The sequence below is a fragment of the Phoxinus phoxinus genome (genome assembly GCF_949152265.1).
Source record: "Phoxinus phoxinus genome assembly, chromosome: 5".
Lineage (NCBI taxonomy): Eukaryota > Metazoa > Chordata > Actinopteri > Cypriniformes > Leuciscidae > Phoxinus > Phoxinus phoxinus.
The window spans coordinates 10,022,536-10,047,636 of record NC_136880.1 but is presented as its reverse complement, the minus strand read 5'-3'; the positions used below and the strand labels follow the sequence as shown (position 1 = coordinate 10,047,636).

General features: G+C 39.5%; 1 protein-coding gene and 1 long non-coding RNA gene across 2 annotated transcripts; one reads left to right on the top strand and one right to left on the bottom strand.

Annotated features, from left to right (window-relative positions):
- Positions 1-2,957: 2,957 nt before the first annotated feature.
- On the bottom strand, positions 2,958-5,944 carry LOC306998846. The gene is made up of 6 exons (XR_013797682.1): positions 5,688-5,944; positions 3,814-3,884; positions 3,570-3,735; positions 3,210-3,268; positions 3,077-3,139; positions 2,958-3,004 (listed from the first exon to the last, which is right to left on the bottom strand). It is a non-coding gene; the product is annotated as an uncharacterized lncRNA (long non-coding RNA).
- Positions 5,945-6,574: 630 nt separating this feature from the next.
- On the top strand, positions 6,575-8,270 carry LOC306998317 (uncharacterized protein; the record flags this gene model as incomplete). The annotated part of the gene is made up of 3 exons (XM_079612282.1): positions 6,575-6,716; positions 6,860-7,092; positions 7,850-8,270. The coding sequence occupies 3 exons, from the start codon at positions 6,575-6,577 to the stop codon at positions 8,195-8,197; spliced, it is 723 nt and encodes a 240-aa protein (XP_079468408.1). The 3' UTR covers positions 8,198-8,270.
- Positions 8,271-25,101: the final 16,831 nt, after the last annotated feature.

The window sequence follows — 25,101 nt, the reverse complement described above, 5'->3', positions numbered from 1 at the left end:
TTAAATCCCTCGTTTTTAACAGTGTTGATTGGAGCCATGTCTTTAGCTAAATAATGAGTGATGGCGTTTGTTATATCTTTGTGCCGCTGGGAACTGGGAGGGTATGGCGATGCTCCGTACAACGTCTGAGTTATGGAAGTTTGCGTTGTCTGGCGGCTGGTATTTTGTGGTGTGGCTCCCTTGTCTCTCATAGCTAACTCGTACTGTATCTTGTGGTGACGTTTGAGGTGATTGTATAGATTAGTGGTGTTACCTTGCGGTGCTGCGACGATGCAAAAACACTGTTTGCAAATTATAACTCTTTGCGCATCGTCTTCAGGTTTAAACCCGAAAAAGCTCCACACGGTGGAATGTGCTTCTTTTTTCTGTACCAATGTTGTTACATCCTCACTCTCACCGTCGCCACCAGGATTTTCCACACTGGGGTTCATTTTTACCTCTTACTGCTACAAATCCACCAAGTAAACTGACTCCCGTTTAGGTCTGCCGCCTTGTTACGTTACACGTCAGTAATAGCGGAACGTGGCCAATGAGGGAGAGGAGAGAAGAGGAGACTTATGATTGATTGGTTAGTGTTTTTTTATTGTGTGAGTGTGACCAATAACGCTTGAACTCACACGCTTGAACTCAGCATGATCTTAGGGAAATACACGGAAGTGAATCGCCATCATTAAGAAATGAGATCACATTTATGTTTGAATCGAGATTTTTTTTTTGATTATTCGTGCAGCCCTACGCAACATGCTTGAAAACCAGCTGATCCAGTGTTAAGTCAAAGGGTAAGACCATTGCGTTAACAATGCAAGATTGTGGGTTCGATCCCAGGGGATTGCACATACCTATGTATAAATGTATAGGACAATGCAATGTAAGTCGCTTTGGATAAAAGCGTCTGCCAAATGCATAAATGTAATGTAAATGTCTGAATGTTTTTCGCCGCTCTAGTAGGATCCCAACGTTAGGTCTTATTGATTTGTTTAGGCTAAGTGCTGTCAGATTGTGCTCCAAGGACATAAGTTTCCTATTGTGTATCAACAACACTTAAAAATAAACTGTCAAAGTGAAGTATCAGGGGTGTATTCCAGAAAGCAGGTTATGTGACATACCCGGGTATGTTTAAGAGTAAGTAAGCGGATAACCTCAACTTTCGGTTCCAAAAACGGAGGTAACTTTCAGGGTATGTTAGTAGTCATAGCAACTCACTCTCTGAACTTAACCTGCTCCGGAGCAGGTTATGTTCCAGGGTTAGTTTGTTTCAGAGAGGTGACGGAGCATGGCGTGCCCTTTTGAAGACGATCCAGTGGATGTGGAAGCACAGATAATACGAAATCTTTTCCGCCGTGAGAGGGTGATACGACCACGTATCGATGTGTTTTCGTATCCAAATGAATATTTGCGGGAGCGTTACCGTTTTTCAAAAGAATCATTAATTTATTTAACGAATATTTTGAAACCATACATAGCAAACGTGACACATCGCGGATTAGCGCTGAACACGGAGCACATTTTGTGCATTGCCCTTCGTTTTTTTGCGACGGGGAGTTTTTTGTATACAGTAGGCGATGCAGAGCATGTGGGAAAGGCAACTGTGTGTAGGGCTGTTCGTACAGTATGCATTGCACTCAAACGGTTCCTTCACACTTTTGTACAGTTCCCTGGCCATAAACCACTGAGGGTCATTAAAGAGGAATTCCACAGAGTGGCAGGTTTGTCCGTTCTATGATATTCTATGACAGACCATTTACTTAATCTATCCATACTGTGTACAGTCATTTTAAATGTTTCTAATTATATAACTTTCAATTTCAGGGTTCCCAAATGTGATTGGGTGCATTGATGGAACCCACATTCCCATTAAAGCTCCTTCAGTCAATGAAGGAGACTATGTTAATAGGAAGTCAATCCATAGCATCAATGTGCAGGTGACAATAGATTTTTTGGGTGCTAAATGTTTGGGAGTTTAAACCATTAAATCACCCTCATTACTGGTCCCCACTAACTAGGTAATATGTGATGCAACCCACCTCATCACTAATGTTGAAGCCAAATGGCCAGGGTCTGTACATGATGCCAGAATGTTTAGGGAGTCATCATTGTGCCACAAATTTCAACAGGGTATGTTTTGCCGTACACAATTTTTTATTTATTTTTAATGCAATTATACACTTTAACTACCTTTTATAGGACACTTCAATGGTTACTTGCTGGGGGACAGAGGGTACCCTTGTCTGCCCTATATGATGACACCCTACCCTGAACCTGAGCCTGGACCACAGGCACAATTCAACCTGGCCCACAGCAGAACACGGGTCAAGGTGGAAATGACCATAGGCATCCTGAAGGCAAGGTTTCAGTGCCTGCGTGGGCTCAGGGTCAGCCCAGAAAGGTCATGTGACATCATAGCTGCTTGTGTTGTTCTTCACAACATTGCCACACTGAGAGGTGAGAGGGCCCCCCCTTCTCTTGATGAAGGTGGCCAAGAGGAACCCCCAGTGAACCCAGTAGACCAAAGAGATGGCAGGGTGGTACGAGACATGATTTGCCAAAATCACTTTAATTAAAAACCAGTTAACAGTCAAAGTGTAGTTCATTGTTTCTTTATTTCCTGTAACAAAAGACATTTGTATTTATTGCTTTAGATTTCATTCAACAACAAATGACAGATTAATGTTCACACACTGTTTCCCACCTTAAGCTGGTGCTCCAGCAATTCAATCTCAAGTCTGGCCTTTTTTAGGTTAAGCCTTTTCTCCTCCATTTGAAGCTGTATAAGGTCCATCTCCATGTCACTTTTTCTGATTTGCTTTTGAAGGTGGACCTTATACAGCTCTTTGGCAGGCAACTAGAAAGACAGAATAATTACACATGACTGAAAAAGTCTGTAATACAAACACAGACCAAATATTTAAATTAGGAAGGAGAACTGCAGAACATTTCTTACACTGCTAAGATTCTGTGTGGAGGTAGATGGACCCTCAGCTGTATTAAAATCTCCTGCCATATTCTGTAAAATGACAATGACAATTTATTTATTCTCTTATGTAAAAAAGGGGGGAATGCATTCTATGCATCATACCTCTATGGGCCTCCCCACATTTTCTGTTTCTGTCACAGCAGAAGTGGTCTCTTCATCGTCATCCTACAGTGAAAATAAGGAAGGATGCTTGGTCTAGCTAGCAGACAGAAACCTAAAGACAATAATCACTTACAACTGTGACAGAGTGTGGTGTTGCAGGAGGATCCAATAATACAATGTGGCCATCAGCAACTGCAAGATAATTAAACCAATAAGATAATCATGCATATTCAATACTCAATGTATATTCTTAAACAAATACAACTATTACAGAAGGACATTAGAAATATCTAGAGTACTAGTAATAAGATTACAGTATACAGCATATGCAGTCAAAGCAGCATGCATACTGCACAAGTGAATCAATGACCGTAAAATGCATTCAAAATGCCTTTTTAAAATGGTGACAGTGTTGATGATTTTCTTTATTAAAATACTGACAAAAAACAGTGAAAACATCAATAAATCATAAGAATTAATATGATACACCTACATTTTACTAAGCCACTTGTCTTGGTAGCTGAGTCGGACGAACTGCCCCCTGGAATCCCATCGACCACAGGTCGCCCTTTATTAAGGCACAGTGCCAGCTCCTGATGCTGGGGTGAGGGGAGGTGGACCCCCACCTGTTTTACGGGCCTCAGCCTTCTTTCTATTGGCTACATAGAAAACAAAATTACATTAAATACTAAATTACATGGCGTCAGTAACAAGTTTAGTACGTTTAGAAAATATACCTTGCTGGAGAATGTTTTTGTGTTTCATTTTGACTTGGCTCACACTTCTTCTGGCTCCAGAAGGATTACACCTGATAAAACAAGCCAACATATAACTAGCCAATTATGTGCAGTACTACTGTAATATTAAGAAATGTATGGAGGCCAACAAGTAATTACTTAAATATTTTTACATGCCCCAAATAATTTTTGCCTAATGAAAGGGTAAAATAGCCCATTTATAATTTTCTAAACTCACGCATTTACTCTGTCCGTTATTTTTTGCCAAGCCAACTCTCTTTCTTTTGCTGATGCAGCAGTATTGCTTTTTTTAGTTATAATGGGCTTATAATCTTCATAAGCAAGCATTAAAACCTCCAACTCAGTTTTACCGAAGTATGCAGCTCGCTTTTTTTCTCCCTTGGTTTCCATGGTGACTCCTGAAATCGGCGATCCATTGAAAATGTCTTTATGTACTCGGCGTGCGCGCGCATTAACTCTAGGTTACCAATAGGAGGTTGATTAAACTAACTCCTCACAGGTGTTTTGGAACCGACATACCGACAGTAAGAAAGTTTGGGGTTAATCAACCAAGAGTTCAAGGTTTCTGACGGTAAGTTAACCTTGCTTTCTGGAATACACCCCAGGTATTCACAAAAGTCTCATGAAAAACAATAACTGTCAGTCAGTGCAGCGCTGCCAGCACAAACAGTTTATGTGATGTGTTAATCATAAAATTTCTTCCCTAACAATTTGACAAGAGTTAGTTGAGAAGTAGGCAGTTGAGAAGTAGGCATCCCACTTGCATGCGAGACTCCGTGGCTACACAGTCTGCAGCTGCTCTCTTATTTTTCAATTCCTTAAATTGAAAGTAAGTGATTGTTTATGTGTAGGGTGTATTTCATACACAATCTGACAAGCTGGGAAATGTCAGTCTAACATATGTCAGTCTTTGTTTTTGCAAAAGCAGTATAATTTAATTTAACACTCCACAAATCATACATAGAAAACTACAACAAAAATAAGAAATTCCCTCCAAAATAGTTAGTCAGTTTCAAAGAAAAATCAGTCCAATCAATTATTTCACTTACGATGCTTGCTCGCCCCGCCTTTGCCGCCCCCCATTCCTGTCCCTGCTGAGCCGGAGCCAGTTTCTCACGGTCATCTCTACGTCAGCCTCAGTGGAATTTTGTTGGGCAGGATTTCTTGACACAGCAGCTAATATATATATAAAAGCAAAAGAGGGGGGGGGGGGGGGGGGGGAATAAGACAGTAGCACAATTTTAAATTATTGTCCGTCCCGGAAAAAAATGTTGCCTATCAGTGACGCAATATCCGCACTATCCTTGGTTTCCGCAATATCACGTGGATAAATGCGTTAGTAAAAAAAAAAGTTCCTCTAGCTGGGACACGAACTCGGGTCTCCCACGTTATATGATGGCACACTTGCCCACGACACTATCGTGGTGCGATAATCTATATCAACATTAAAAATTATACAAAATTGTCGGCCGCGTCCCCGTACCCACGCATGTAATAGCCTATTATGATTTCCATCATTATTTTAATATATTTGTGTACCAGGTGTTCCGTGACCGAGATTATGGCAGTGCAATTAAATACAATCGGATATCTGTTGTTAAAAAATATTAAGCCATTACTTGCAAATGTCCGTTCAAATTTAATTTTACTACGATTGGTTTGAACACGTAAAACAACACTTCATTAACTATAAACATCCTAAAACCACGCAGCAATAACCTAACAAATCATTTGACAAATAGCTGTAACAGGATAATATAGCATAACATTTTGCGTTCCTTGTAGTTAATTCATTATCATGACATAAAATTTCGCGTTCAGACGTACAGGTAATACAAAAACTAATAAATTACCTCATCCGTGATCATGATTCATTAATTCCATACGTCTCTGGATGTTGAAAAACGACATCTCCCATTGTTCCACTCTCCTTCATAGCGTCATCAAGATTCGCCTTTGTTATTGTTGGAAACAGCGCCCTCTTGTGGCTCAAAATCTTACATACTGTAGCTTTAACAAGCATTGCTCATAATACAGTAGTTTACTGACAACAGCAGAGAGAACCTGCCCAAAATACCTGTGTATCCAGCAGGAGCTGATCTGGCAAATCTTTGACCTGTGGAAAACAGAGAAAATATAGGTGTTAACAAAAATACATTTCATACAAAGTATGAAATGTGTCTTGTTTTTTAATAAAACTGTGTGTGTGTGTGTGTGTGAGAGAGAGAGAGAGAGATACTTTTCTTCCTACCCTTAAAACCAAAACAGGCAGCCAGCTACTCTAGTGACTACCAAGTGCAATCTCTTTCTCAGCCTAGTAGTAGAAACATTGTCTTTAATCTAAATATATCTGCTATCTAGCCACCATGCTCTCGGGTCAAACTAACTTGACTGTATGTAGTTTTAGACTAAGCTAGTCTGATTGCAGGAGAACAGACTAGATGACTAGACTAGACTGGTCATGTAACCGCACTGAGTGTACAGCTTTAGGCTATGTTCACACTTAGCGTCTTTTTTCAAACTGCCAGCGTCTGTTCTACATTAGAACCATATGGAGTAAACCGTTTTTTCAAAAAAGTCCTGAGCGCTTTTTTAAACGCCACCGCCGGCGTCTTTTTCTGCAGCTCAGAGCGTCTTTTTAAGTTGAAAAAAGTTTAACTTTTCTGTTTAAGCGCCTTTTTGACAGCTGACCAATGACAAGCAAGTAGCGAGACCTGTCGTTTCCATAACAACAAGAAAAATGGGCACGGTGCCGGTAGAAAAACTAATCGTCCTTGTTTCGGAGCACAAGGAGCTGTTTGATATGAGTACACAACTCTATCATAACATACATCACAAAGAGGCTGTGTGGGCACAGATTGGACGGATCCTTGGTTATTCAGGTAAGGTTATCATCTACTTCTTGTCGTTAAAATTATCACCTAGCTATTAGCTAGCTATTAGCTAGCATTAATGTTCGCACAGCAATAGTTATCAATACCGTAACCAGCTGGTAACAGCAGCTGTCACAACTGTAACCTTTTAGGCGATGCTTGCCGTCGGAAATGGAAGTACTTGAGAGATAAGTACAAGCGCGAAAGGAGAAATGAGAAAGACAGGAGAAGTGGTTCTGAGGGAGGCTTTAAACGGCAATGGAAGTTCATGGGGGTCATGTCGTTCCTGGATCCCCATGTCCAGGATAGGCCGACATCTACAAATTTTGAAACACCAGAAAGCATTTTAAATGCAATGTGTGAAAGTGCAGGAGAAGAGAGTGAGGTAACAAGCTATGTAGTCTGTGATATGTACTAGTGTAAGCCTATTGTAATATAATAATATGCTGATTTGCTGCTCAAAAACCATTTATTATTATTATTATGTAAAAAATAGAATTAGTAGAATCCTGAAGAACAGCATTTATCTGAAATAGAAATCTTTTGTAACATTATAACTGTCTTTATCATCACTTTCGATCAATTTAAAGCATCCTTGCTAAATACAATTTCTATAATCCCCCAAAAATAATATCATATAATTAATAATATATATATATATATATATATATATATATGTATATAGACTCCAAGCTTTTGCATGGTATAGTTTATGCTGTTACAAAAGATTTTAATTTCAGATAAATGCTGATCTTTGGATCTTTCTATTAAAAGAATAATAAAAAATGTTTTTACTGTTTTAAATGTTGATGACAATAATAATAATAATTATAATAAAATGTTTCTTGAAGAGCAAATCAGAATATTAGGATAATTTCTGAAGGATCATGTGACAATGAAGACTGGAGTAAATGGTGCTGAAAATTTAGCTTTGATTACAGGGATAAATTACATTTTAAAATATATTCAAATAAAACATTTATTTTAAATAGTAAAAATATTTCAAACATTTACTGTTTTTGCTGTAATTTGGAACAAATAAATAGTGAGCAGAACAGACTTAGTTAAAAAACATTACTGTCCATAATCGTTTGACTGGTAGTGTATTTATTGGTGTGTTGTCTTCTCTTTTTTCCCCCCAGGGTGCAATGGGTGACTCAGTGGTCAGCGATCCACCAAGCCCTGGTGGACACCAGCCAGCACCACCACCACCACCACCAGCAGCAGCACCAACACAGGAATCTACTCCAGTTCGACCTCAGCCAAATCCTTCTCCAGCATCAAGGGGAAAAAGAAGGGAGGTAGCCCCAGGTCTCACCCCGTACCAACAACAAGTGCTGCAGTCTATACAGCAAGATGTAGATGAGCATGAGCACTTTCTACTTAGTTTTGCACCAGCATTAAGAAGGCTTGAGCCTCGCAAGCAGGCTATGGCGAGGCTGAGAATGCAAACACTGTTCTTTGACTTGGAATTTGGTGAAACGTCTTAGATTATCAGTTGTCCATAGTGTTATGGCTATAGCATTACTATTAGCTGCAATAATAATTTACAAATATAAAATTTTTGTTTTCAGTAAAAACACAATGGTAATAAACTTTTACTAAAAATCTGTAATGCGTTTCATTTTGTTCTTTAAGATATGGAAGAGGTTTTGTAAACATCTAAAAGCATTGCCCATGCCACATATACTGCTGCTTAATTTGTTGTAATAATTACATAAACCATTTTGAGGTAAATACTGATTTATTGCAATGACAACAATTGTAGAATGGGATGGTGGCAAAGAATGCAAAGGTAGACTCCATATATGTACAAATTAGCAACATGGGGAGGGAGTATTTTGTAAGTAACATACATAAACATAAATACACAAACATACAAATACTGACAAACTGATACTCGAAACAGTCTGCAATACAACAACAATAAAGTAATGAGTAAAGTGTGTTTTTTTTTTAATAGCGATAGAATTGAGTATGTTAAAAGTAGATATTTTGGGTAGCTCTTAAAAGAGAGATGTTATGATGTATGGTCCATCAGTAGTGGTCTTGCCAGGGAACTCGACCAACTGGAGACATGAAGTACTCCGCAAACCTATCCCTCATAGCTACAGCATCTCTGCTGGCATTATTGGTGCCAAGCCGGGGTGCATCCTGCATTCCTAAAGATGGCTCTGTGGTCAAAGTTAGAGCAGGACATCTCTCCTCAGGAAATTGTGAAGCATACAGGTGGCCTTCACAATCTTCTCAGCCACCTCCGGAGACACGCCCAGTACCCTGCGATATACTCTCCAGTGTGCTGCAAGTATGCCAAATGTACACTCCACCATTCTTCGAGCATGGGAAAGACGAAAATTAAAAACTTTCCTTTCTCCAGTGTTGTGTTCAGGGTAAGGGCGGAGGATGTTACGGCACAGCGGGAATGCTTCATCTGCGAGGAATACATATGGCATGGCTCCAAGATGCTCTGCTCCAGGGAGGGGAGAGTCTTCATGTATCCTCAGGCTGCTCTGGCGTAGGGCAGATCCAAAGGCAGAGGCAGCCAGTGTTCCTCCATCACTGTTTCTACCATAAGCACCGATGTCTACAAGCCTGAAGCGATACCTGGCATCAACAACTGCAAGGAGAACTATTGAAAATGTCCCTTTGTAGTTGTAATATAGGGACCCGCTGGATGGAGGGGCTTCGATGACTACATGCTTCCCATCCATTGCTCCAAGGCAGTTGGGGAAAGCCGAAAGATGTTGGAACTCAGCAGCTATCCTTCTCCACTCTGCTGCATCAGGCACAGGCATGCAATCAGACAGTAGACAGTTCCAGATTGCCTCACACACCTGGCTCACTATTCCAGCCACAGTACTGGCACCTACTCTGAAGCCAAAGGCAATAGACTGGAAAGAATCGCCTGTTGCCAAATACCTTTAAAACAGATGAGAGATTTTATTTTAAACTATTATAAACATGGTCTTATGTTAATATTTATCCATCTTATTTGTCAACAACAACTAGAACATTATATCATTTACAGAGACTACAAGACGCACAGCATATACTCACACACATATTAATATATATATATATATATATATAGTAGGGGTGTAACGGTACACAAAAATCACGGTTCGGTACGTACCTCGGTTTTAAAGTCACGGTTCGGTTTATTTTCGGTACAGTAAGGGAAAGAAATGCAAACATTAAACTGCAGGTTGTTTATTACTATAAACTTTTTTTTAACAGTTTGTTTACACTTTTTTTAAACACTTTTTAATAAAATATAATAACATATATATAAAATAAAAAAAGAATAATAAATAAATACTGCTGCAAAGTTTTCCACTAAATAAAATACTCTCAGTCTCAAACCAATATCACATAATAAATTTAATGAAAAATATAAATAAATAACTATGATTACAGTGCAGCATTACCAATCCCAGCTTGTAGGCCTGCTCATATTTAAAAATTAAGGCTGGGAATCGATAAAAAAATGAACTAATTAATTGCACAATTTGCTGTTATAAATTGCAATTCCTCAGATATATATAACTATACCAGCTCAGCAAATAGAAGTGTACTACTGAGAAATTTCACCTTATTTGAGCGGACTTTGCTTTTCCAGTGCGTGATCGGTACATGATTGGAGTGTTTGGGCCGTTAACGACAGAGCAGAATGCGCAGCGCAAACACGGACTCGAACATTGAGCAGAGAGCGCAGCGGGCCCACACACACACACACACACACACACACACACACACACACACACACACACACACGGAACGGAGAGTGCGGCGGCGCACGCAGAGCGGAAAAGCTTTTTTTCGCCCTGCAGTCTATTTCATTGGTTTAGGTTACAGTGACGACGGGTAAAACACTGGTAAAACTTTAGAATCAGCTGCAGGGCGGGATTTGCGCTGAACGCGGAGACTTCCGCCACTTAATATGTTCGTGTGGAAACACGAAAATGTACCTATATTCCGCACACAAAATATTGCATTTGGTCATTCGGTACACACGTGCACCGAACCGAAAGCCCTGTACCGAAACGGTTCGGTACGAATACACGTACCGTTACACCCCTAATATATATATATATATATATATATATACACACACACACACACACACATCCTTATATAAGTATACTTAAGTATTTATTTAATGTCCTTTCATGTAAACCTAGCATTTCAAATTTTACTAAGTATACGAACGTTATGTAGCTAGTACCACCTGTTAAAAGAGGGATAAAGGTATAAAAAAAAAAAGTCAGGCGACTCACCTTAAACAAATGCAGAGACGTTCCTCCGCGCTGATGGTCTCCCTGAATTTTGTCTGCGTTTTTGCAATCGATGGTGCAATGATTTGTAGCAGGTCTTCAAACTGACTTTTGTGTAGTCTAAAATATGCCACAAACCGTGCATCTTCCAACCGGAGCTCCTGGACTAAATTGTTGTAAGCACCATACAGTTTCCTTCCCCGTATAATGTCGTGCACCCACAAACGTCTTTGTGAACCGACATTCTCCTCCCCGGTAACTTCAAAAGCCAACGCAAGAGCCAACTTTCTCTTTCTCAACATTTTTTGCATCACATAGCACTAGCTACTGTTGCAGCTGTTGTTATAGCAACAAAAGACGCGCTCGGCTGCTATTTGTAACCGAACGCGCAGCGGTTTTTTTTTTTTTTGCTAAAAAAACGCCGTTGTTAACTTTTTTTTTTGTCAAAAGAGACGCTAAGTGTGAACATAGCCTTAATTGCTTACAAAGTTATTTTACAGACTCTGTTCTGTGTCTGCGTGTTAATTAACTTACATTCAGGAGAGCACATCCCTTCATCACTGGGTGTGTCTTGCTGTCAATCATCTTGTGGCATTAGGAAATACAGAAAAAGGCCCATTACACAAAGAACAGCATCACCCAGGTCCAACTAACAGCGTTAAACGAGTGACCCCACAGCAGTGGTTCTCAAAAATGTTCTGTAATTTTTTGTCGTGTGTGTGTCTAGGCTACAAGACAACTGGCCAACTGCAATTTAATGTAATTTTATTTTTTTCTGATAATTTATGAGTAGGACTATGTTTTGTTTCACTGCTATGTGTTTTGAGTAATGTGCCAATATGCTGTCTGATAGAAATACCTGGAGCTGAACCCCCACTGAGCCCCACTGGTGAGGATGAGCCTCTGTCAACCGACCCTGCTAACTGGCCCTCACATCTGACTGACAGGATTCTGACTGAGCTGGTTCGCAGAGGACCAAGTAAGGTGCCACCTGGCTTTGTTTTCCGTAGGAATGAGAGTGATGGGAGAAGTTGCCACCACCAATATTTTAAGAAGACATTAGTAAGTGGTAAAAAGATGGCAAGAAGTTAGCTGATTTATTCAATTAAGAACAACAGCCTCTTTTGCTTCTGCAGCAAATTGTTTTTCAAGAGGAACATCAATTTAACAAGTGCAGGAATGGCAAATTGGAAACATGCAAGCAATTATCTCACATCACATTGATAAGCTGGAGATTACACTTCTTGAGGCTGAAAGGGTGAGATGGAGAGCAGTGCTGACACGTCTCACTGCTATCGTGCAGTCACTGGCCATTCGAAATTTGGCTTTAAGGGGACACACAGAAACACTGTTCACACCATCAAATGGGAATTTTCTCAAAGAGGTCGAACTTATGGCCAGGTTTGATCCCATCATGAAAGATCACCTTAACCGTGTCGAAAGAGGAACAACAAGTTACAACAGTTACCTAGGCCATCATGTGCATAATGAGCTGATTGATTTGTTGAGCAACAAAATCATATCTGCTATAGTGGATGACATCAAGCAGGCAAAGTTTTTTTCAATAATTCTGGACTGCACCCCAGATATAAGCCACACAGAACAGTTGTCAGTGGTCATTAGAGTGGTGTCACTGATGGAGAAGCCCCATATCAGGGAACATTTTATGGGATTTTTGGAGGTAGAGGAGTCCACAGGCCAGCACTTGGAATCCATGATCCTGACGAGACTTGAGGAGTTGGGAATTCCTTTTGAAGACTGCAGAGGACAGTCATATGACAATGGGGCAAACATGAAAGGCAAAAATAAGGGAGTTCAAGCCAGACTCTTAGAAAAGAATCCCCAAGCTCTGTTTGTGCCATGTGGGGCACATACATTGAATTTAGTTATGTGTGATGCTGGTAAGGTATCTGTTGATGCTTTAAGTTACTTTGGTGTCCTGCAAAAGCTGTACACATTATTTTCAGCCTCCACCCAAAGATGGGCCATACTGAAGAACCATGTGAGCATCACCTTAAAGATGTGGGCAGAAACAAGGTGGGAGAGCAAGGTCAAGAGCGTCGAGCCCATGAGGTACCAGGGAGCTGCCATGAGAGAGGCTTTAATTGAGGTGAGAGACCACACAAAAGACCCTGCTATAAAGGCTGAGGCCCAGTCTTTGTCTGAGGTGGTGGGGTCGTACCGCTTCAGCATCTGCATGGTTGTTTGGTATGACATGCTATCTGCAATACAGCATGCCAGCAAACTCATGCAGTCTCCTAACATGCATGTGGACCTAGCTGTGAGTCTTTTGAAGAAGACAGAGTGAGATCTCCAGAGCTACAGGGCAACTGGCTTTGTGACTGCACAGATGGCGGCCAAAGAGATTTGTGAAGATATGAATGTGGAGGCTGTTTTAAAACAAAAAAGGCTGAGGTCCACAAAGCGCCACTTCTCATAGGAATCACATGATGATGAGCCTTTCAGTCATGCACTTAGGAAGTTGGAGGTTGGATTCTTCGATGTTGTCGTTGATGCAGCCACGTCAGCCATCAAAGAGAGAGTTTCCACATTAGAAAATGTGGGAAAGAAATTTGGAGTTTTGACCAATTTCCCAAGTCTTGCAGATGAGGAGCTGACAGATCAATGCGAGGCACTAGGCACCACACTGCACTTTAAAGGGCACTCTGATTTGGACAGTTGAGAGCTTGTGCAGGAAATTAAGAACTTCCCTCACCTGCCATCAAAGACCATGAGCCTCCTTGAGCTTATCACTTTTATGGATGATAAGGATCTATCGGAGATCTACCCCAACTTTTGGACTGCTCTAAGGATTGCACTTACTCTGCCAGACACTGTGGCTCAAGCAGAGAGGAGCTTTTCAAAACTGAAGTTGATCAGGTCATACCTGAGGTCCACCATGTCCCAGGAACGGCTCACTGGACTTGCCGTCATCAGTATCAATCACTTAATAGGGGAGCAGATTGCATACGATGACATCATTGATGATTTTGCATCAAGGAAGGCCAGAAAGGTCAGGTTTTAGTTTTGTTTTCTGTTCTGGGCCTATGCCCTCTTTCATGTGTTCCATATATGGACTTTACTGTGCATATGGCGCCCTCAGGCTGCTGGTATGGATTGAAAACACAGTACATCAGAGTATCCAGCGCTCATAATGATAATGATCATTTGGGTATAAATTCAATAAATATTATTCCGGTTTATAGAGATCTGATGTAAACCTATGAGAATCTATCAATATTTCTCCAAATCTGCACATTTTTGAGCCAAAAGCCATGAGGGATGTTGTTTTGTAAGGCACTGTCATGACGACACCACAGGAGTTTTTTTCTGAATGGAGGCGGCTGACGCTCATAATTCATATTAAAGGTATCGACTAATTTTTTTCATTACATAACTCCTGCCACAAATTAAGACATTACTTTCACTATAAGTTTCTCAGAATACAATAGTGGTCAAATACTGAAACTTGAGTCTCATATCTTTTAAATGATGTATAGTTTGTCAAGGAAATAATATTACATCTGATAGTAACTAACGGTTAACAGGTTAAAAAGTGTGTTTCCTGTTTAAATTGCAATAGTTCACAACTTAATTATCTTAAGTGTGGCTTAGTTTCTAATGAAGGATTTGTGCAATTGAGAAATTATCACTTATGTTGTTATAATAAAATAAAATAAGGGGTCTCGCCCAGGGTGTACTTCAATGTAGAACCGCCACTGCTAACAGGCATTATACAAGTCAATTTACCTTTCAATTATTTCCAGCAAACTATCAAATCCATTTCGTGCCTCCACTAAACTAAGCTTCTCAATTCTAAAATGATTAACTCAGCAATTTGACGAATGTATTACTAATTCCTGCAATCACCCTAATTGCTTAATTTAATTGTTTGTTAATTGTTAATTACATACCAAGCATTGTAATTTTCTGTTCTAGTTTGTTAATTGTTAATTACATACCAAGCATTGTCATTTTTTGTTCTAATTTGTTAATTACATACCAAGCATTGTAATTTTCTTACAATTTTCGCTTGCAAAATGAACAGCAAAAATTAACAAATGAACAGCAAAAATGAACAAATATTTAAATAAACCAGAGACCAATGAATCTGACAACTGCATTTATGTTTACATTCATGCAGTTTACAAAGTGCCACTGTCTAGGACAAACTCAAAGTTTTTTAATGCAACTTTGCAAACAGGTCGCAGTGAATATCACCAAGCTGTCATCTTTGCACTCGAAAAACATCAAACTTGGACAGCAGTTAAAATGTCAAACATAACAAAAAAGCCAAGTAAGTATTAGTCTAGCTATTTAATCCTGTTTTTCTATCTGATCAACTTTCAGTAATCTTATTAATTTCAAATTCATTGTACAAACAAGCCCATATCAATTCTCACTTTTTTCATTCTTTAGGCCTCGATAGTTCTGAATATTTAATTCAGTGTGATTAGGGTACTGTTCAGGAAGTCGCAAAATCTACATTTCCCCACAAACCACCAAAAGAGACAGAAAAACTCACTGTAGAAGAAGCAAAATCTCTGGGACCACGACAGTTGGTAAGCTGTTTTTTCAACCCTCTCACTGTGTAATTACAGGGTTTAGTAAAATCACGTATTAATCCTCTGTAGATTGTGCAAAATAGTTTTTATTAGGATAAAAATGTTTTAAAGTTACCTGACATTCTAAAAAAATGTGAAATATTTTTCAGATGCACAGGCAAAGATTACTCTGCTCCTCAATTATCTTTGCTAGATGCTATACACACATGATTAATGCGTTTAAAATTGGTTAATGTTTGGAAAGGCTTGGCTATTTCTTCTTCTTATTATAATAATGACCACTACAGCAGTTGTATAGATTACCCTTGTGATCATTGTTTATTGATGTATATTTTTGATGTACATGTACTGTTTAAGGCCCCGTTTACACGATGGGAAAACGCAGATATTTCTCTGCGTTTTGGCCTGTCATTTACACGAAAACGCCGTATTTATCCCAGAAAACGATTATTTCTAAAAACTCCGGCCAAAGTGGAGATTTCTGAAAATGCCGGGTATATGTTGTCGTGTCAACTGGGAGAAACGGGGTTTTAGGTTCTCTCTTGTCGATTCTAAGGATTCTGATTGGCTTGCATGGCTTTATCCTTCTCCCTACACTGCCGCCCATAGGTTTAGCACAGTTATGATGGCGCTCGACGGCGTATTTATGCGGGTTGTGTGCACGATGTTATTATTGAAAACGGAGGGGGAGAAATATTTGTTTCTCTAAATACCCGGCTATGTGTAAATGTGGCCTTAATTTTCAGATCTGTCATGATCCTGGCTCTCTCTCTCTTTATCCTTCCTTCTGTTTTTCCCTTTCCCTTTCCCGTGTGTGTGTGTGTGTGTGTGTGTGTGTGTGTGTGTGTGTGTGTGTGTGTGTGTGTGTGTGTGTGTGTGTGTGTACACACACGGAACCACTGACATGGTATTTACTGCTCGGCAGTTACAGGAGAAATGCCAAGAACAAAATGTTGATCTATATATGGCTTTCGTTGATCTAACAAAAGCATTCGACACAGTCAGCCGGGAGGGCCTATGGTAAATCATGGCCAAGTATGGGTGTCCAGACAAGTTCATTGGCATTGTGCGCAATCTCCATGATGGCATGATGCCCAGCGTCAGAGACCAGCAAGAACTATCTGATCCGTTCCCAATTACAAACGGGGTGAAGCAAGGCTGCGTCTTAGCGCCAACGCTCTTCAGCATGGTGTTTTCTGTCATGCTGCAAGACTCATTCCACAATTACAACACTGGGATTAACCCTTTAGCTGTCACCCCCCTTTTTGAGAATGGACATTAAAATGCACTATTCAAGCTTAAATGGCTGTAATTCAAGAATGCTTTGGAGTATAGACCTAAGTTTGGTCTTGTTTTAAAGGGAAAAAATAGCAGATTATTGCTGAAGTGAAAGAACTTCAAAAAATTAAAGTATGAAAAAGTTATGGAAGTTTAAATTTACATTAAATCAAATATAATTTATTTAATATTTTTCTTTTATATAAAATATATATATTACAAAATATTTTTTACTATAAAATTACTATAAAATAAAAGCCATAAATCTAACCAAGTTGTGTTCCAAATTTGAAGTTGATATAATAAAAATTGAAGTTCCCATGAGATTTTGTTTAGGCGTAATACCAAAAATAGCCTCCGGGTGTCATTGAATTCCATTGAATTTAACTGTATGCATTCTGCCATAAAAAATGTATACATTTCTGTCCAAATATCACTTCTGTCACAAAATATGGAACCTTGAGACTCAGACCTTTCTGACAATATGTGTTTTGTCAAGATTAGAAAATATTTTGATCATAAATTATGAAACATAATAATGCCCAAAAGGGGAGGAGCCTGATAAAATAATTTAGAGTAATGTTTCTATGGTAACACAATGTCCAATTTCAAAACAGTTTTCACAGGATGAATTCTGAGATCGTAAGCTTTCAAATGATACCTAATTTATGATAACTACTAAAATATGAAATGTAATAAAAAAAGGCGATAAAAAAAGATAATATTATATTTTAGAGGATAATATATATATGATACTTTTTAGAAGGTAATATTATTTTATCATTTTTTTTATTGACAAATACTAGATTATATGTTTTATTATTAATTTTTAGCATGAAAACCAACATTTCAATTATTAAAAGTGTGTGCGTCGACTTTTTGTGACAAAGGTCAGAACTCCTGTTATGATGTCGATTTTTTTGAGGTGCGCTCTTGTCATAAATTCATCTATTACTGTTCCTGCATAATTTGTAACAGAAAACAGTGCTGAAATATCTATTAAGGAGTCTTAGACCTTTCCAATGATATATAGTTTGTCATGATTAATTTAGGATTTAATTGTAATATAGTGAGGTAAACGTAGGCGTCCCGTATACGGGACAGTGACAGTTAAAGGGTTAACTTCATCTACCGTTTTGACGGTGAGCTATTCAATCTGAGGAGGATGCAAGCCAAAACTAGAGTGGAGGAAGTCACTGTTCGAGAACTTTTGTTTGCTGATGACTGTGCTCTGGCTGCTGGCTCAAATAAAGATCTACAGGACAGTATGGACCACCTCTCCTCAGCTTGCAATAACTTCGGCCTAACAATCAGCACAAAGAAGACTGAAGTCTTATACCAACCTGCTCCTGGGAAACCCTACACTGACCCAACCATCTTTGTGAATGGGCAAAAGCTTTCAGCCGTTGACAAGTTTAGTTACCTTGGTAGTACACTGTCTCGTGCTGTGCACATAGATGATGAAGTTAACATCAGGATTGTCAAGGCCAGCGCAGCCTTTGGACGTCTACGTGACTCGGTATGGGAAAGGATTGGCATCAAGCAGGAGACAAAACTGAAGGTCTACCGGGCTGTTGTCTTACCAACCCTTCTGTATGGGTGTGAAGCCTGGACAGTTTACCAGCGCCATGCCAAAAAAATTAATCATTTCCACTTGAGTTGTCTGAGGAAACTGCTGAGGATCAAGTGGCAAGACAGAATCTCTGACACGGAAGTCCTCAGCAAGGCAAATATCCCCATCATCTACACCATGCTTGCGAGGGAACAACTTAGATGGACTGGCCACGTGACCAGAATGCCCTAAGTGAGACTTCCAAAACAAGTCTTCTTGGGCGAGCTGAAAAATGGCAAGCGAACACAAGGTGGCCCCAAAAAACGCTACAAGGACACCCTTAAAGCGTCCTTGAAGAGCTTTGGACTCGACCTGAAAAGCTGGGAATCCCTAGCACAGGACCGACCTGCCTGGAGAAGAAAAGTCCAGGACGGCGCAGTCTTCTGTGAGAGTAGGAGAAGCTCCTGTGCTATCTCGAAGAGGCAGCAGCGCAAATCTACCAAGGAAGGACATGTGGCTACACCTCAGAGCGCTACATCCTCCCTGACCTGTCCAGTGTGCCACAGGGAATTCCGGGCTCGGATTGGCCTCTTCAGCCATCTGCGCACTCATCAAAACCCAACAAAATGACAAACATGCCATGGTCATCATCAATTTTGATGGACGAACAAGACACACACACTCCCGCCCACACCTGTTTACGCACACACCCATTATCTCCAGCTGTATCTCGTCACCTCATCTTCCTCTCCCCTCTTTCCTCACCTGTTTCCCATCTTCTATCATTAGTCTTTCTATTTCTAGTCCCCTCTTTCTCTTCTCCTCTGTTGGATTATTGCTGACTGTCACATATGTTACTGATCGCTATCTCAGTCTACAGAGGTCCTGACCACTGTCCTGTCGAGTGTTTCACTGTGTGGTATCTGCCTCCTGTTACTGTGTTCTCTCTTTGTGCTCAGCCAGTCTTTCCTGCTGAGGAGAGCAACCTGACCAGACGTTGCAGATCAGCGCTGTTTTCTGTTTGTTAACCAATAAAAATGCTATTAATGCTTGTGCTGCCGACGCTAGCTAGCTAGTAGTCACTTACTTGTCAGCCGGGTTGGGTTGCCCCCGACAGACGCCACAGACCATTACTCCGTCTTCATAAATAACCCAGTCGATTTAATTTCCATTTGGTTACAAATTTTCGTTCCCGTTTTAATTCGTATGGTGCTGTTGGGGTAACCGTAAGGTGACTTGTTTTTGGAGTTACTTGGACCGACTCCTGATTGGCCAATCAAAGCATTCTGAGTTGGACGCTGGTTCGACGGATTGTGGGGGGGAAAATGTGTTCGTTTCAAATCTGTAAAATTAAATCTGTAAAATAGACGAAATGAGTGGCACATAACGTGAAGTAACATGGCATTTTATTTTGTTTGAAATTTAACTTGTCCAGTGGGACAACTAATTTTCACTTCCACTTGTCCTACAAAAAAATCCACTCGTCCCGATCAAGCCTTAATGTCGAGCCCTGGATTGCATTTTGTTATATAGCTTTTCGTTTTCCGTAGAATTTTGCAAGTTGGGAAACGGTGAAATTGCTGTTGAATTGTTTTTGTGATTCGTGGCATTTTGGACATTGTTTTTTAATGTTTATTTGCAGCCCTATTGGCTTCTGTCTCACCACTGTATTAGGTATAGACGGTTCCTAGCTGGTTTTAGGGCCTTGACCAGGTGGAAACACTTGTTTAGTTTGCATACCTTTGCAGATATTTTTGTGATCTTGTCAGGTATGTGGAGAGAGATAGGACCCGAAGGCGTGGAGCAGATTCAGTTTATGTTTTAATTGAAACAAGGCAGGCCAAATGGACAGACAGAAAACAAGTCTCTTCTTAATATAAGGTCCAACAGAAAGCGAGAGACAATAACACCAGGTCTCTTCTTGATTAACAAACAGAAAACAGCGCTGATCTGCAACGTCTGGTCAGGTTGCTGAACGCGGGGATGCTGGCGAGACCACAGAAAGCGAGAGACAATAACACCAGGTCTCTTCTTGATTAAATGTACATAGTTAAATATTAGCTAATGTTCAGATGTAAAGTAGCTACACGTTTTAACGTATCCCTTGGTAAATTAGCCTCTGCCGGGTAGAAAGTGGCATTTATCAAAAATAAATGATAAAATTATAAATCTTTACCCGGACAAGTGACATTTGTGCATGGACAAGTGAAACATAAATTTACTTGTCCGAAGGACAAGTGCCTCAAAAAGTTAATGTCAAGCCCCAATCATTGAAATACATCAAGACAGTCAAATAACTTCTCTTACAATTTCAAACTCCACTTTGTCAATTCATAACACCAGAACTTGATCTGTCAACTTGTGATTCACAAGATATAGAAGAACTCTTTCTATCCTCATATGAACTGACTTTAAAATATAAGAATTGCTTGGAAGTCACCAATATTGAAAACACTTCATCAGCTCATCCCAGTGATGAGGATTTATTTGAAATTAATATAGATGAAACCGACCCTGTCCTCTGTGTCACAAAGACACAAAGCACTCCAGACCCTCCGTCTCCAGTTAAAAGAACATCTGAGCCAACAACACCTCCTATTACACCCGCCAAAAAACCTTTGACTAAGAAGAATGCTGTAAAGATAATACAAAAATGACTTTAGTAATGAAACGCACAACGTGTGATGGTAATGTGTGTGTGTGTGTGTGTGTGTGTATATATATATAAGTGTATATATGACAATGATTTGTTGAATTTTTAGGTTTTGCAATGCCACTGAAATATAAAGTACCTTTTTTTTATGGGCAATGTTACATTTTCATGATTGTAATTCCATTGAAATGGTAGTTGTTTTTTTTTTATTCAAATGAATGGCAAATATTGATTCATTTCTAGTTATGAGGTTAACTTTGTCAATTATTGGTTAAAGTGCATGTTCTGTAATGCTACTGATTTTTTTTTTCTCATGGCAAAGCTTTGTTAAATTAACGTTGTTTAATGTCTTTTTTTGTTTCTTCAATTTTATTAAAGCTGCAGTCCGGCACTTTTTTGGGTTTAAAAATATAAAAAAAGACATTTTTGGAAAAAAACTTAACCAGCCAGTGTTCAAAACGATCTGCTTGCCTTACCTCGATTCAAAACGGTAAGCTTGTAATAATGATTTTAATTCCAGTGGTACTGGTGGATTTCCGCGGGAATTTCGAGCATGTCTTTGCGTCATTACGTCACTTCTGTACACATAGAGAAGGAGTCCCCGGCTAGCGTGTGTGGATGATGGAGGTGTAGATTTAGCTTAGCACTTGGTATGGCGGATCCCGAAAGTTTAAAGCGACAATCACCAGTGACAACTGGAGATTCACCAGTTGTAAAACCCAAAGACTTCGGACTTCAGAGTGGCTACAGAAAAAATATATTTTTCACGTTTTGACGTGATATAAGCAATCGTTAGATTTAATCAGCATGATATAGCTGCAATGCTTCCACCCACCCCCCGAATTTGGTCAGAACAAAAGTGAATGTTACTTACTTGTTCAGATGACATTTTCCGATGAAAATTCTAATGTTGACACTTTCAAAAAGTATACTCTGAGATTGCTGATGACAGTAACGTTACAGTATCCACAGCGACGCGGCAGCCTCAATACATTGTGTTCATCCGCGCTGTTTCATGCCGATTTACTACCCACGCACAGTTAATAATTCCGCGAATAACTGCAATTGCAGATTTCTAACAGAGATGGCGACAAAGAGGAAAAACGACGGACTGCAGCTTTAAAGCAAATCTGTCAATTCTTGGAATATGTGACCTTTATTACATGGGCTTTTCTTACATTTGGAAAGTCGTGTGCATGCTTATAGCCATTCTTAACTAGGCACTAAGTTAAGTTCCACAAACCATGCTGGGAAAAGCAAGTAGTGTAACCATAAGTGTCATTGTGAATAATTAAAGAAACAGTTAGTATTCGTTTCTATATAGATTTAAATATGCAACAATAGTGCTTTGAACTATAGTATCCAGCTGCAGACCCGCAGCACCACCAGTTTCAGAACCCCAGCGCCAGAACCGGAAGTAAGGGGCGGAGCTTACGTTCTAACACCAGCGCCAGAACCGGAAGTGAGGGGCGGAGCTTATGTTCTAAACCGAGTAACGCCACCTAACGTTTTAGAGCGTAATATGCTTAGACACGAAACGGTATGCTTTTATTACACACGAAACGTCATACTTTATACGTATGTTACAATGATACATTAAGGTACAGAAACACTGGGCTTCACCATATTTTTTATATCGTGATCCGTTGTATGCATTTATGCCACAAAATATGGTGACACATACCATTGTTAAATTAATTATGAAAACTGGCACCAATCATTCAGAAGTGTGCTGGACCTTGACACTGGCTTTTTACAATGCAGAGTAGTGTACATCTGTAGAACCTATATCTATTATAATGTGGATACAGCAAGTCAAATATTTGAACAAAACATTCGGGCATCTCCAGAAGGAATATATATATTAAATTAATTTGTAGTTATTGTAGACTTGTATTGCTTGTCTCATTGTCAATAACTCCGCCCCTCACTTCCGGTTCTGGCGCTGGGGTTCTGAAACTGGTGGTGCTGCGGGTCTGCAGCTGGATATATCTCGCTTTAAAATCAGTACTTCAACAGCCCCCTCTTATTTGCTTATTTTATCCAATGTGCTCAAAGGTAAAAATAACTATTTTTAATTCATTATCAAAGGTCACTGTCAAAGTAATGTACTTAAAAATATATAATATAGGCTACAGTTCTCTGAGATGACATGTATGAATTTGTAAGGATATTAAACAATCTTTATCAAAATATTGTACTATGTATACTTGAATTTAACGTTACTGTCATAAATACCACTTGCGCAGAGCTGTCTCTGCACTCACTTTCTTTGTTTTCTTAGTCGACTCTGCCATTATTCACTTCCTAAATGCGTGCTAGTGTCTTCCATAGAGGCTGCTTCATATGTCGTTGACTTATGGGACGTCGTGCCGTAAAGCAAGTCTTGATTCTCACAAGATTTGGCTGGAGGCCACCTCTCAAACTTGCATTCCTGGTTTTGCCAGAGGCGTCCCTGCCCCTGCTTTGCTATCGGGGTGAATCACCCTACTACGACTTTGTTTACCGCCGAAATTACTTTGAAGCTTATATTAAGGTACAAATCTTGCATAGTGAGCCTTTAAAGTAAAAGTTACAAAAAGGCATTCATATGCAGCAGTACAACAAATAATCAAATAAAATGATATATATTATAGTAAATTGGGAGGTAATTATACATGTATGATTTCATAAAATAATATGTTGTACTGTTGTTTTACTGTTACTCTTACTAGTTTGATGGCTCTAACTCGGCTAGAAGGTTTACAAGTTTCCCGACAATCACGATTTGGCTTATGTGCGATCATTATTAAAGTGCAAAGGCTGCTATTTTAATGAAATAGTGCTAAATCAGCGTGTCAGTGGAAAGCGGCTCTGTGATCTGTAACGTTAAACGCTGCTCCGTCTGAAAGCACTGCGAGTTTGAGTCGCTTACAACGTGCGTGTGTGAAAAACCAACACGTGTCAAACATCTTCACAAACTAGTAATGTGAATTGTTCATAAACCTGTTGTCCAACAAAATACGTTTAATAACAAGTTTTAAATCACTTTATATCGTCAGTCGGGTGTTTGTGAGCTGACGTGCTGACAGTGAGTCGGGGGTTATGACGCAATCGTTAGCCTATTTTTACAAAAACGGCTTCTACGGGGCCATAGTGTAAGATAGAAGTTAATTGAGGCTTTTATACATTGTCGTGTTTCTTTAGAAATAAACAATTGACAAATGGAGTCTTTAAACACCTCAGATGTAAAGTTATTCGCTGTCAAAGTGACGCCAAAATGAATGGGAGTCAATGGAATGCTAACAGCAGGTGAAGGCTTCGTTAGCAATGGACCCAAGGCGTCACATACTGACGCTTTTGACAAATCGTCTACATCCAATGCACATGGCACCCTTTAGCGTCAATATGAGACGCAGATAGATATGGGCCAGAAGGCGCCTCCTAGCGGTCTAACCCTAACACTACCCCAGACCTAAACCCAACCATAACCGAACAAAGCTCTGTGCGTGTCATATTGACGCAAAAGGGTGCCATGTGCGTTGGATGTAGACGATTTGTCAAAAGCGTCAGTATATGACGCCCAAGGATGAGAATGCGTTGGATGCTCGCATAGAAGGTAGCCTACGCGTTTCTGGTGCTGGATTACCCCCTTGGAGATTTCCCATAGGGATTTCCTGAAAACAAACGATTACTTCTCCGAGGCGTATGCGGAGTTTCTGCTCGAGGGCGCCCTCTGGTCTCCAGTATGAATGAAACTTGTTGGTAACAAATGAGAAAAATAATACTTCTCTCTAAATAAATGTATATGACAATCCATTTGTTTTTCTTAAATATTCAGGAGTTTTTTTCCCTACAGTGGATGCATAAGAGGCTTATATTTAATATTAAAGACATAGACTAGATAAAAAGCACAATTTTATTATAATAATTTTACAATAAATCCTTAGACCTTTCCAATGTTTTTAGTCATAGGCTGTCTGCATATTAACTGTTTTTGTATAATAAGTTTTCTGTAAAATATAAATATTATATTATATTGTTATATTTATTCTTAAATACTCTATTTTTAATAATGGAAATTGTAATAGTA